Below are 15,253 nucleotides of genomic sequence, written 5' to 3'. Positions count from 1 at the left end.
AATCATGCCAGTTGGGAAGCAAGGAAGGGATCAGGTGCCTTTCCCCCACCCCTCTTCTCTGTGGATTTGGAGGCCATCTCCAAATGTACACAGCAGCCTGAGAGGCAAGAACATAAGGAAAGGGGCAGGGGCAAAAGGAGTCCTTGACATAGTCCTTGCCTTGGAAAAAAGATAAAATTAAAAAATACACTGAAGACTGTCACTCCAGCCACTTCTACCAGGCTCTGCAGAGCTGCTACAGCCTTTCAATATCTAAAGGCAAGGGAGAACCTGACTGACAAAGTCAAGGATGAAAACAGAGCCTGACTTGGAATCTTTGCTGTGGACAGAGATGCAGTTCAAACAGGGGAGAGAAAGTCTTTTTCAAGAAGGATCTGAACCAAGAATCTCTTTGCTCTGTGCTTCCCACCTTGCAGAGTCAGGAGTCAGCTTTTGAGTTAATAAAGCAGCTTACCTGAAAATGTTTGCTATGAAATGAGCATCTTGCAAAAGGAGAAGAGAGAAGAGAGAGAAGAGAGAAGAAAGAAGAGAGAAGAGAGAGGAGAAGAGAGACGAGAGAGAAGAGAGAGGTCACCAGCTCATTAATTTTGTATTTCTTTTCACACTATTGAGCAGAAAGCATTTCTCAAACTCAGTAATCTGGAAATAAGAAAAAGGAGGGGGGTTACAAAAATCTACTTTATTCCTTCTCTCTTTGTAAATACATTTGAAATGAATGGTTCCATTAAGGAGAAAAGGTGAAGGAGCCCAAGGCTCACATTCTGACAAGCATTTCACAGCATTTCCCCCAGGGCTGTATGATCAGTAAGGCTTCACAGCATTACAAAGGCACAGAGAGTAGGGAAGCAACACCAAAAAAAGAGCTAAGGAAATACAAGGCTTTGCATGCTATTCATTCATTCTTCATTTTCAATTTCTCTTCCATGTAGATGCTCCTTAAGAGCCAATCTGCCTGATGACTGCTTTCAGTGAGTTTAAATCTACCACAACTTTAAGTATAGAAACAACAGACAAAAAAACCCTGATAAACTACCAAGGAGAGAAAAACCACATCATTTAACAGAATGATCTCTGAGACCAGACATACATCTCTTCAATGAACTCTTCCCTGCTTGTCTTTAAATTTCCTTTGCACCAGTGGACATTGGTATCTTTACATGCTTCATTTCAAAGGTTCATTGAAAAATGCCACTAAAATTCCAGCTGATCTCAGCACCATTCCAAAAGACAGTCAAATTCCACCTAGATGAAGTTTGGATGCAGTTTTTAAAATGAGAAATTAAAACTTCAGACACAGGCCGTCTTTTAAATCATTTATTTCAGTAGGAAAGATTTTTGAAACCTGTTCTGAAATTCAATTAAACTAGCTTATGCAAACACACAATTTTCACACACACACACACAGAACAAAGTATTAAAAAAGGTGAAGGAAGAGGCTTGAGGACAGCCAAAATGCACATCACTCAGAGAGATCATAGTGCAATCCCTCCATCCCTGGAATGCCTCACACCAGCAGGGAACATTAAAAATGGCTTGTGTTTACTGCATGACACCTTGATCCCCCTTCCAGTGATGGCTGGTCCTTACAGGATTATTATAGAACACTTCTATGTTTCCTGGTGCTTCTCCCACTCTAGTACAGTAGTTTTTGAATGGATACACTCCTGCACACAAAGGGCCAGAAGTGCCAGTAAACCAGGCACTCCAGAACCCTTTATTTCAACATTGAATTGATTTATACTGCTTGTCTGCTTTGCAGTTTCAGCTGTGAACAGCTTTGGAATGGTAAGAAATTACTTCAGTAAACACACATGAAGGCCAGAACCCACCCAAATAAAGAGAAATAATAATAATCAAACACACAAAGGAAACAGAGTATTTATGGTGGTTTTAGTCACTCAAGAGCAAGACCAGGCTACCAGCCAGAACTGTGCCATGATCTGCAGGAATTTGCATTTCATTACATTTTATACACCTTCTTTTCCTTAGCAACTCAGTAACTTGGAGAAAACTTGTCAGCTCAGCTCTGCAACAGCCAGAGCTACACCAAGTAATTTGTATTTTCCCTTCTGACTTTTCTGCTCTCTTTGAGTATTCTTAGAAAGAGTAAGATTAATTTTCAAATTAGCCTTCCAACATCTGAATTTATAAAAAGACTACAGTAAAACTGCTGTGTTTTTACAAGGATATATTCCAGGAAAACAAATATTTACTTGCTTAAGAACAACACATTCTTTCTTTCAGTTCCCCTTCCAATGCTTCTGAAGTCTTTGCTGCTAAAACAGTCTCTAGCAGTTGTTTCAGTGAAGGACAGTGCTCCCTACCCAGTGTTGGCACTAGAAATACAACACACAAAACTGAGCTTTTGGGATATTAAGATTTAGCTAAGCCTCCTCTTTCCCCAAACAGTTTTTCCTGTAGTGTTTATTTGTAACAAAAAGCTTGCAAGATAAATTGTCTCCTAAGAATGCTCCTCAGTGTTTACCTCAAAGTGGGACAGACAAAGCAAGCTCCTTTCTAATAATGTGAGATCCTGAGCTTATGTGGTCTAGACCATGACTTGGACTATGCTCTTCATTTCCCCCCTTCACTAAATCTACTCAAGAGACATACCAAAATAAAAATAAGTTAATTTTTAAGAGGTCTGAGCTACTTCTGATAAAAGCTGAAAAAGCCCAAGCTACCAAAAACCTCTGCATTTTTTCCTAAAAAGAGGCTACTCAAATACAGAAATAATACTAAAGCAACTCAAGCCACAGCTATTTTACACTGACCAAAACAAGTGACTGCTGCAGAAATGCAGTGGCTGTCAGGAATGTCACCCCTTGGAACACTGAGGACACAGCCTGCAAGTCTGCCATGGTGGGACTCACCACTGAAATAAAGGAATTGGTCTTCAAGTTCATAATAAGGCACTGAAGTCCTGCTCCAATCCAAGCACTCACCCTCCTCATGCACTACAAATCAGAATGATGGTTTGTAAAAGAAGGGATAACCCCTAGCAAAGAATTCCATGTCCACTTGTACAGATCCTTTTGATGGCAACTTTCCCAAGCCAAACCACCTCATGAGCAAGCTGCATTTAGAGAAAAATTAAAGAAAAAAGCTAATAATACTAAAGAATAATAATAAAATTTTCACAGCTGTCTCCTTGTAGGATGAACAGACAATTCACTGATGTGATTTAGTACCAGCCTTGGGGTTTTTATACAGCAGGCAGCACTAAGAGCTGGCCATGAATAAGGTTGGAACTACTAGTGTTGGTGAGTTAGAATACCAAACAATTAAAAAAGGATAAGTAATGAAGAAAAAGGCCACTGACAGAGCCAGAAGAAAAAGCATCCCATGATTTCTACCTTCATTTGGACAATATTTGTTACAGTTAATCAAAACCATAATATCAACTTGCCTTTTGTCAAAAGAGACCTCTGCTTCTCATGTGCCTCAGCAGCACAAAAACCTGCAACTGCTTCTGCTGGGAGAGAGAGATTTGCTGTCACCATGTGTTAGGTCTGATAGCAATAGAGGAGGAGAAGTGTTGAAAATACAGAATGCAAATACAGGAGGCTGATGTTGCAAGAGGCATTAAATTTGATGAATTTATTTCTAGTGAGGAGTAGATAACTAATAAAACCCTGCTGTGTTTTTTATGCTTCCTTTTGTTTCCAATATGCTTTCCAATGTGCATGATTCCCTAAACATGATTTTAAAGCAGGGTGCTAAAGCTCATTCATTAAGTATTTAGGTGACTCATTCAGTATTTGTAGTTTTAATGCCTATAATGTGCACCTAAATACTTATTGAAACATAACAGCTTGAGTAATACTCCTCTGGCATAAAATAGACATCTAAAAATGAAAAAGTGTCTGAGCTGAGCTATGTTTATTCAAACTACCAGAATGTTTTAAAAATAAAAGTTATAAAAATTATTTGCTTTAAAGGGCACTGGAATAGAAATCAGATTTGAAAATCCTAGCCAAAAGTAGCAGAGATTAATTAGGTAAAAGTTAACACTAAGCAGTGCAGTGTTATATATTTTTAATGCAATGCACCAATTTCATAAACCAGAAATTCCCTGCTGCTTAATCTTTCCCAAAACTTTTAGTTTAGCTGAAAGGCTGGTTATCAGTCAGCAGATAATTAATATTCATATTTGAAGTCTTGCTAGAAGAGCTACTCTAAATAATTTTTGCTCAAATGCAGCTAAAACAAGGAATTGAGAGGGGCATCTTTAGCTTCAAAATCAAAACATTAAGGGATAAAGTGACAAATATTAGCTGAAGTGATTCAGCAGTTATTAACAAGATAAACAATTAGAGCAAGACATTAAAAAAGAAAATCAAAGAGAAACTGCCAACTGTCTGAAGCAGTCTGGATGACAGCCTTACCTGAATACCATGAGCCTGCTGCTCTCCTTGTTTTCTCAGCAATACTTTCAGTTATTTAACTTTTTTAACTCCTTTTTTTTTAAAGAAAGAGCATTAGCACATTCTTTACAGTGTGTCATTTAACTTGTCTGAGTCTTTCCACAGCTTAGCTGAGGCAGCTTTCCCTGAGGGAGCAAACCCAGCACCTCCTTCTGAGCACCATTTAGCTCAAGCTCTAGAAATGTCAGTGTTTGTGCAGGACTACGTGGCCATAAACAAAGGCAAAGTACTGAACTACTCACTGTGACAAGTGCCAAAAATACTTCCTGTGTTGTCATTACTCACTTCAGTTATTCTGGCTACACATTTAAAGAAACTCCTCCCATAATATTCAATCTCTCCCACAAAAAACCAGCAGATCTGAGGGCAGAAAACAAGGAAGAGTAGGAGGCCCAAGGACAATGAAAGCTGGTAACAGCAATTCATTAAAGGATAATTTGTGAATTCTTTTCCCCACCATCCTCCTACCATAAAAACCTAAGTGAAAACAGCTGGAAAAATGCAAAAATCCAGTGATAAATGACATGTCCTGACCTGGCTCTGTCCTTAGCAAAGCTGAGGGCTGTCAGGCTGTGGCTCCCAGTTGCATCTTTCCTTTCACTAACAAAAGAACAGACACAGTTATGCTGCAATGAACCTAGAATAGCTTATTTAAAAATTCAAAATCCACAGGCTATTATCCACAATGCTTAAAAAAAGAGCACAAATTGTTAAAAAAACCCAAATAAACACTTAGTCATTGAGAAGAAACACACATTAGGTAAGTTTGAAAATGGAAAAAAACCAAACTCAAGTTGTGCAAAGTCTACTAAAGTAACACTGCTGGCTGTCAGGATGCTGTCTTTACTACAAACCCAAAGTGGGTAAACCTGGGAGATGTGTGAATTGCAGAGGGATTCAGCACAAGAAACCCCTTCCCAAAATTCATGACTTCAGAACAGACTTCATTCCCCATATAAAAAACAGCAACAAAAGAACTGCAAGGGGAGCCAAATTCTCATAGTCCTTGTGGTGTAATTCCAACAGAAGCATCCTTCTATTGTTTTTCTTTTTACCAAAAGCCAATTCAGAATAATCCTTGGAAACATAAACCACCCTATTACACTTTACATTACCAAGTGGTTGGGGTTTTTGTGTTTTGTTTTGTTTACTGTGAAACTGGATTACCTTTCCTTTTACCTGTCAGAAATCAAAAATTAATCATTTCCATTACACGATTAATGTGACTCTGGAAAAAAAACCCTTCAAATGTGAATTTATAGGCTTCTACTCAGATGCAATAAACAAACTATACATTTTCAAAATAACAACTACTAGTAGAAACCTTTATTAGACAGTCAGAGAACTCTGAAACAGACTGGTAGGTAGCTTGTTTCTGTTTAAAAAGGAGAATCCATGGTGGAATCTGCAAGCATATTTACGGTCACTAAACCACAATGTCAATGGAACAGTTACTACTTTTTCACAGACTTCAAAGCTCCAATATCAGAGTCATATTTTGGACAATGTTTCCTTGCTTTACAAAGATCATATTTTTGAAGATTAAAGAAAGACCAATCATCCAGGAAACTAGGTGACGTCAAGGAAACCCCAATAAAGCAAGAATCAAAGTCTTAAGCATCAAACACACACATAAAGCACAGCTCCCTTTTTACAACCATTATGTTTTTCTCTGTGAGTAATTTCAGTGACCAAGAATGATTCCTGTCAAGGATGGAATTTTGATGGCCCCACACCTTTTCTCTCCTTAGGTTATCCTACCTTCTAATAAATTAGTTAATTGCCTGAAGATCAAAAGAGCTTCTGTATGTAAGGTCTGCTTTAGGCCATGTTATCAACACCACACAACGTCAACTACTTTGACCGAGACAGATACTAAAATCAATTATTGCCAAATGAGAACATGAAAGCTTGAAATTGTGCCTCTATCTTTTTAAAATGTCCATCTGAAGTGATATTATGAAACACCACACACTAACAGTGGTCCCTAACTCATAATTAGCAGATACCCAAAGTCTCAGTGAGCTGTACCCAGGTGTTGGTGTTTTATCATTCAGCTTTTCTGTGAAGGAGTCACAGGCATAGAAACACATGGGATGAAAACACTCAGTTCTGACCCAAAAGTGCTTTCAGTTTTGTCTCATACACACACCCCCCCTGACTGCCCCAAACATGTGTTTTTCACCAGGAATCAGGGCTAAACGTACCAAACTGATTTTTGGCTCAGCTCTGTGCCCCTGTCGGAGTCTGGCTCCCATACAGGACCAAGGTTTGCAAGCTCAGTGCTGCTCTGAACTTGCAGTTGTGTTACATTTCTTACAGATCTGAGAGAAATAACACTGCTCCAGGCTGTGTGCCTGGGACAAGCTCCCCTCCAGGACTCCTGGGATGGCCTAAACAACATCTCCAGAACATGTAGTACCTTTTACCTGGTTCATACACAGCTTTTGATACAACTCTTAAATACCAGTTTACCTGTTTTCTTAAGAATGCCTAAAAAGGTGAGTTATTTTCAAAATTAGTATAAAGTTAAAAGAAACTCAAAACTAGCTACAATCTATTTAACTCAAGCACAGCACCGCCAGAAGTTTCACACACACTATTTGGTGTTTCATGTTGTTTTTCCTTTCACTCTTTAAGGCAGTGGTTTCCACAGGTCAGTTCTCAGAACATAATGAAGCATGGTCCATGGCAATTCATGTTGCAACTCCATTTTTAATTTGGGGGACTCCACTCCCCAACCTTTAGTGGTTTTGTTCAGGGCTCCAGAGTTCAGAGATCGAGTTGACAGGTTCTGTTCTGGCACAGAATACAGCTGGCACATTTTTCATTAGGACCTTGTTCTCAATTATGAGATGGTTCAAATTGTCCTTTTTTATTGTTTTGAATTTGCCTGTTATTCAAAGGTCATCAAGTTGGCAGGAACCTGAAAACAAAAACATAAATGATAGAAGAATTTACTTCAGGTAGTAGCCACTTGCATTCAACTATTTCACAGACTAGACCCCTTGTTGAAGTGCACATCATTCTGTCTTCAAAAAAAGGGAGAAGGAATGCAACTATCATCCAGCAGGAAAAATATACTTAGAGCTGCAGAAACCCTAGGTATAATAAAAATGTTAAACTCCTGTGAGAGTTACAATTTTCTTATATGGTTGTAGAACTTCTTAATTTTGATGACATTTAAGACTTGTCGTCAAAACAACTTTAACATGATAAATCTCAGCTCTGCTAGACAAGGAGAACCCTCTCACCTGAGCCCCAGCTAGAAAATTCTTGGCACACAGGATCAGTGATTGATGTAGGCTCCTTGGTCTTTTTAAAACTAATTAAGAAAAACAGGCATAAACAATTCTTTGTGTTTTCCTATAGCAAACCTGAATGCCTGTTGCAGCTATCACTCATGAAGATTAAAGCCAATGTTTGCAATACATTAGTTTATATCCCCATTTTCCCTCCGTCAGGAATCTGTCTGACACCAACATCTCTCATTTAGTCACGTTATTAAAGAGCCACTACATTCCTGACAACTGTCAATAAATAGTCAGTTTGGTCAGATATGAATCAAGCATTTCTTGCTCTGCATTTACCATTTACCTGCAGAAGAAAGAATACTCAACTGGGCTAAAGCTGCACCATTAAAATCACAAATAGTACCTATTAAAATAGTTATTACTATTATTCAGCTATTACTATTAAACAGACTAGATGTTTATATTCCATTGAAAACACATATAAACATCCAATTTTTCTAAGGCAGTTACACTGCTAACTGTAATAAACTGTATTGCCAAGCCTTACTGAACCAGAGCTGTCTTTAGAGGACAGTTTTTCACCACTTACTTGCAAACTCTTTGCCACTATTTTGCTACTACTCCCACTTTCTCCAGCCAGGAACACAATTTCTCTCCTTTGCACTGTCTCAAATACCTTCACAGGAGCTTCTGCAACCCTCCTTACTTCTCAAGATCTCTCTCAGAGGCAGAATTGAACAAGAAAGCACAGAAGGATCAGGAAAAGCCTTTTTGTTTCCCCTTGAAATTCAGTAGGATTTCTGCTCTGGGAACTCCATAAACAAATGTGCAAAGAGAAGGAAGAGTTCAGGAAGACAAAGTAACTTAAAAAGGATTTTGCTGATGAAAAAGGTCAGTAAGAATTTATACAACTGCATTTAATAGGGGTTCAAGTCTTATCTTGCTTTTTGATTAACAGAAAATGCTTCGTTTGCTTTCAAAGACTGGAAAATGTACCAAGGGCTAAACTACTTTCTGTACATTTTAGGAATATAAAATACATACACAGCAGAAAATGTGGATGCCCATGACCTGAAAAAAGGCACTTCAGGAGACTTACCTGGAATTGATATTGAATGCTGCAGTTCACAGGTTTTCATATAATTGTGCAATAGCCTTTATCAAATGGGCAAGACAAAAAAACTGCACTCAGGTATTTCAGAGCATTCCTTGCATTTCCCCAATTGCTTTAAATTAGTCTCAAGGCAGCCCCAAATCTTTCCTCATTACTCCAGAAGCTCTGAGGACTTGTTTGCAAAGGGCCAAACAGAAAAGCCAAGGGAAACCCATGAGCACATGAAAGGGGTGAAGAGGCTGCTCAGGGAACACACAGAGCCCTCAGTGACAGCTTGGTCACCTTGAAGATCCCTCACTTCTGAGCTCTTAAAAGCTCATTTAATTTAATTTCATTTCCCTGCCTTGCTCTCACCTGTTGTCTGTTGCTTTGGCAGGCAGCACTCAGGTGTTTAAACCAGAGCATTGCATTCATTCTGTTTCCAGCTTGAAATTTATATGAATTTCCTAAGAAAGAGAAAAAAAAAAGATGAATAAACATAAACAGTGGTCCTTTTTAAACACTTAAATCCAACCCATATTCAAGTACCTCTAAACTGAAATATTATGAGAAGATTTATTAATAGATCGTTCATATAACTTTACACTTTGTCTGGAATAGGTACAATTGCTTGACCAATTGAAGAAAAGTTTCAGCTTTCCTCTCTTCCTTTCCAACATTCTAGATTTCAACTAATGCCTGTCTCAACTAGGAAAGAATAAAATATCTCTCAAAACAGAAGTGGTTTTGTTCACTGCCATTACTGTAACTGGTTTATAACATCATGATTTTTTTTAACCAAGTGCAAGGTATCACTGAAATGCACCCTGGAAAGCTACATTTGAAAATATCTGAAAATCACTCCTAAATGTATTGATACATTTCAGACCAGGCTGGAGTTACACAGTGCTTGTTTGGGTTCAGGAAGGTCAAGTGTTACAAAAACATTTCAGATTGCTGTTGCAGAGTTTAAGCTGACAAGCACTCACAATTTATACTTCATATCAGCTGTGCTAGGAGAGATGTTTGGAAATAAAATGTACTAAGACCTGAAGCAGACAAAGCAATAAATAATTTTAAGCTCCTTTATCAGAACTTCTAATAATGTTCTTTCGGCACAATTTGAAGTGCTGTGGAAAAGTAACATTTTCTTCAGAGTTTCAGCTGAAAGCAGCCACTGTGTTGGAGTAATGGACATCCACAGGCTTCTCCACATAACAGTCAACATGGCTGAGGGGTTTTTCCTGGTAATAGCACCACATTTGAACAGATGGTTTGGGTTTTGGTTTTCACTTGGAGAGAAGGGACTGCTCAAGCAGCTAGTGTTAGCTGAATCTTTTTTTTTTAAATTGTTAATAAGATTTCACACATATGAAAATGCCTCTGAGTGTTCTAAATATATTTTAAAAGAATACAGATGAATACTTCCAATTAAAATCACATCTGGGGTTGTTAAGAGTTTGGAGAGTTCTTACAACTCAATGAAGAAGGATTTTCCATGGGTTGTTGCTCCCACAGCATTCTAAAGGAGAAGATGACATGTTGGAGAGCAGCTGAAACTGGAAGGATGTCACCTCTCACCTGCTGGTTTAGTGGCTGACAAATGACCTCAGCAAAGAAAATGTTTATTCTGTGCACTCCTTACCCTTCTCAGAATCAGTCAATAAGAAGAGATCTGGATGCTCAGGGTCATCTGCCATCATCACCATCCAGCCCACCACTGAGACACTCTTACTTGGTGTGGATTTGAACTGGAAACACAAACAGGGATGAAAATGGAATTAAAACAAGAGGCCAGATCTGCCCAGAACAAGCACCCAGCAGGGCACTTCCTCTCACTATTAAAGACTGGGTAACTTCAAACAAAGCAGAGCACTTCACAAGATTAAGAAAATTGACAAAGGTTGTATGAAATTAGTGCAAACAGAACTTAAGACAATATATTCAAAACAAATTAAAAGGAATATTACATTCTGCAAAAGCTTGTTAGACATCTAATCTACACTGCATGATTACAGCAGCATTCCTCACCACATTAGTTCACATTTCAATGTACAGTATAGTTCTAAAGCATATTAATAAATGCAAAACTATTCCCTCCACTGTTCACAGATGGAAGAATGGAAGTTGCCTGTGCTATAACTATTCACAGTTAGCATGCAGTAATTATTACAGCACTCTGTAATTACACATGAGTCCTGGGGACAAGATAACACAACTGTGTAATTAAATATGATGACCTGATGAAATAAGTGGATCAAATGAGGATGTAAATTCAATAAACAAGTGCCCAGAAATAGGCAGTCATGCTCGTTTATCAACAAGATGTTCAAAATGGTGGTGTTCTTGGATTCATGGATTGCAGGTAACTTAGGCCTAAGCACACTTGTCTTTGCCTCACCAGTCCCTTTCCTGACAGCTCCTTGACCCCACTGTTTTTCATTCACCTGGTCACAGTGTAATTTTCTTCTTCTCATGCTTCTCTCAGTTCCAAGCTCTACTCACCCATTCAATCCAACTTATCTCCAAGCCATAAGCTTCCTTTCTCCCTGACCTTCTTTTTACCTATTAATAGACCCACCCAATTCACTTCTCCTTGCATGCCCAAGCAGTCCCATCCATGCCCCAGCACCTGATTAGTTCAGTTTCTCTCATGTCTTTGGCTGCCACGTCTCCTCTTCCCAAGTTCTTGGGTCCAACAGAGACTCTCCCATCAATCCCTGCACTCTCACCCTCTGCAGTGCTTTACCCAACTTCTCTGCCCAGAAAGTCGAATTCTGGTGTATGCTCATCCTCATCAGATGCATCCTCCTCCTATCCTGTGAATCCCCATTCCAACCTCTTTATTAACACATCAACTTTGATGTTTCTTTAATTGCATTATTAGAAACAGTAAAACATCCTTGAGATTGTTGTGGCTTGAAGTCATTAAAATTAATCTATAACTCTAAAATACTTTTATTTTTCATGCTAATGTGTCGTGTCAACCCACTACATAAAGCCACAAGGCAGATGCACAACATAAAGCATCAAGTTACTTTTGTTTATTTTAGAACTATTGCTTTAGTATTACAATCCTGGAACTCTGGTTCAGCCAAGAAAAGAGTTACTGGTAATAAATCTGAAGGTAACATGAGCAAAGTAGCAGTTTATAAGAATGTTCTCTGCATGGGAATACAGTTGCTTTATAAATAAAATTTCACTGCAAATCTAATGCCAGTTATTCTAATCTCTGCCACAGATTAACTGAAGACCACAGAATCAACACAAAATCACAGAATGTTTTGGGTTGGAAGGGACATTAAAGATCATCTCATTCAATCCCTCTGCCTTTCTCTAGGCCAGCGTGCTCCAAGCCCTGTCCAACCTGGCTTTGAACCCTTCCAGGGATGGGGCAGCCACAGCTGCTCTGGGTAACCTGTGCCAGAGCTTCACCACAGTCATAGGGAGGAATTTCTCCCTAATATCCCACCTATCACTGTGAAACCATTGTCTGGGTAAGATTATCTGTCTGGGACTTGCACAACTGGCTGCATTTTAAACCCTAGTTTAAAATCCATTAGAACTTGGAATGACCAAATGTTAGAACAGAAGTTGAAAGAAAAATTATTTAAACCAAGTTCAAAATAGTTTAAGAGTCCAGGCTCTTTGTATAAACACACTAAAGTCAAGTATCTCAGAGAGGTGGACAGATGTGCTAAAGCCTCAGAAGAGGAGCAGGTAAATTATAAAGCTCTATCAGATAAGATTTCATTACAGTGAGGGCTGTAACTCCTTTTCAAACAGAAACTGAAATTTCTTTGAGGAGGCAGTAAGTAATGTCAGTCTGAAGTAAAATTTATGGCATTTTATCTGAAAGAAGTAATAAAGACAAGGAAAGAGAATAAAGTTAAGGATACAGCTCATGATTCTTTAAAAAAAAAGGAAGTGTATATAAAAGATTTGTTATGGACTCACTGACAACACTGCCTCAAAAAGTATGATGACACAACACTAAAAAGGGACCTGTAAAATGCAACCTTCCAAGTATCCTAAAGCATTAATAGGTCTTTTTCACAGAGGTGGAAATTTGAGTCACAAAGCAGTTTTAATGGATTATAGATCAAAATGTACCTTTTGAACAACACTTATTTCTAGAGTTTCATAGAAACAGCACATTCGGCTTTCCTATCTCAGTTGTATCTCCCAACAGGTATCCAGTATGTGACACTGCCATGCAATCCAACCTGCCAGAGCTCCTTCCCCTTTCTTTTCACTCCAAACCATCAGTTAATCATGGTGCTTCTCCATAAAATGAAAAGCTCCACACAAGGAAAGTGTTTCCTGCCAGCATCAATCCATCATCTCTAGAAACACATGTCAGCCTTCCATCCCTGTGCTCAGCTGGATTTGTATTCCATGTTTACACAGTCCCCAGGGCAGCTCATTCTCTGCTGATGCACAGAGCCTTGCTAACAGCAAGTCTGCTTTGTTAACATGAAGGGAATGAAAGCTTCATTGTAATTTAATGTTCCTGGTTCCTATTTGCTTTTTGTAATACAGGCCACTGGAATGACTCTTATTATACACATGGAAAACTGCACAGCTCTGGCACTAGGCTTCACATAATTGATTTTTGCTGTTGTTGTTGTTGTTGTTCTGAGCTCTAAGGCTTTTACAAGTAAATCTTTGACTCAAAAACTCTGAATTAATATGTGAACATACTTTTCACTCCAACATTTTGGCACCTACGAATCTCCTCCTCCACATCTCCTGTTGAGATTCTACAGATTTATAATATTCAAATAATTTTTTGGTGGCTGAACATCCTTCCCAGAATGGCAGCATTCTTCATCAGGGTATTTCAGTGGAAGTGCCTGAGCCACAAGTACCAGGTTTCTACCCTATAAATAAATTGATCTAATTTTGATTATAGCATGCAATGGAAGGCTTAGAACTAATGAGGGTTTGTGCTCAAGCATGCAGCATAAAAAGTCTCTGTTGCTTTTCAAGCACCTACAAACACAGAAAAATCTCTCATGCATGCTATGTTGTCACAGAAACTGGCAAGGCTCTCAGTCCAATCACTATAAAGAGTTATTTTACAGGTGTATTCACATTTTTCAAAGTGCTTATTTGAAATCTAAGTTCAAGTGGCTATTCTTACTGTTGCCCTTTTCTGAATGTGCACAAGTGCTGTAGTTTTTCATAGGGGCTTCTCTGTGAGTTCCATTTCAGCATACAAGATAAAACCATTGTCCACACATTCCTCTCAGATTGTGCTGCACTACATTTCTGGCCTCTCAAGTTCACATGCTTATTTATAGACAATTCTCCATTACTGTAGTAATAACTGAAACCTGTTCACTATTTAAACTCAATGTTGATTTTATGCTGTTACTCTTAGGAGATGCAGCAGACAATACTGGATGCACTCCTTGGCCTTTGACCACAGGCAGGAGAAGCGCTGGCTTGTCTGTGTCTAAAAGGGAGGGGATTTCTTGTCCCTTTTGCTGAAATTACTCTGGGATTTTTATGAGGTAATTTTCCAAAGAGGCTGGCTATTAAAAGCCTGGAAGAGCTTTGAGTGTCGATGCATTCCAAGCTGCCTGGAGCAATTGCAGCAGCAGAATGGTCAAAAGCATGCCTGTAATCAAGACACGTTTACCCTGAGAGCTGCAGCCAGGAAACTTTATATAGCAGACTGAGCCTTTTGTTGCCAGCGTTCCTTTCCATGTCACAGAGGGCTTGAGAAAGGAAGCAGAAAAGACAGATGTTTAAATGGCTCCAGAAGATGCTTGGAATATTTCGCTGAGGTAAATCTCCAATGTATCAATCTCTGAAAAAGAAACCTGCTTCAAAGTAGATGGCATCATCCTTTTTATCTGGGAAGTAAAAAACCCCAAAGCCTAAATCTAGCTTTGGATCTCTTCATTTTGCAGAGTGAACCTCTTGGGAATATCACTGGACAGTATCTGGAGCATTGACTCATGCTCTTGCTATCTAGGGATGATTGACCATCTGCAGTTCATTCTCTCCTGATTAACTTTTCCTGAAAATGCAACCAAACTGAACTGAAGCATGACCCTTGACAAGTCACCTCACAGACTCCAGAACCAAAGCTGAGGCTCTGTACAGTAACTCTGTAGTGAAAGGGATGGAAACCTAAGCCATCAACACAGGCAGAGCAGCTGAACAAGTTACTGACCACCTATTATTAGCCTGTTTAATGAACTGGAATCCATCAACCAATCCCTCTATCTCAACAGCAGTTGCCAGGTTTCCCACTCTAATTTCAAAATAAAGGTCATGCTCTGTGATAATAACAACCTCTGAAGCAGAAGTTTGCTGTGACTACTCACTGCAAATTATTTGTTTAAATAAAAGACAACCCCAACTGTAGTAAATAGTGATTACAATAGATAAACCTCAACTGCACTGGCAAACCAAATCAGAGGCTGAGCTCCACAACAGGCTTGGCATCCACAAACAGAACAGAG

At 38.9% G+C, this 15,253-nt stretch overlaps 1 protein-coding gene across 3 annotated transcripts in view; it reads right to left on the bottom strand.

Moving 5' to 3' along the window:
• Positions 1-1,300: 1,300 nt before the first annotated feature.
• The window catches only part of RALGPS2 (Ral GEF with PH domain and SH3 binding motif 2), a 115,228-nt gene continuing 101,275 nt past the window's right edge, over positions 1,301-15,253 (bottom strand). For all 3 annotated transcript variants that reach the window (XM_031063302.1, XM_031063304.1, XM_031063303.1), the window contains 3 exons: positions 10,420-10,525; positions 9,150-9,241; positions 1,301-7,353 (listed from right to left, as the gene is read on the bottom strand). In XM_031063302.1, the coding sequence (XP_030919162.1) occupies positions 7,324-7,353; positions 9,150-9,241; positions 10,420-10,525 (228 nt within the window). In that variant the 3' untranslated portion in view covers positions 1,301-7,323. The remainder of the gene's footprint in view (positions 7,354-9,149; positions 9,242-10,419; positions 10,526-15,253) is intronic.

This window comes from Geospiza fortis, unplaced genomic scaffold (assembly GCF_000277835.1).
Source record: "Geospiza fortis unplaced genomic scaffold, GeoFor_1.0 scaffold506, whole genome shotgun sequence".
NCBI lineage: Eukaryota > Metazoa > Chordata > Aves > Passeriformes > Thraupidae > Geospiza > Geospiza fortis.
This window is presented reverse-complemented; position numbering and strand designations above follow the sequence as displayed.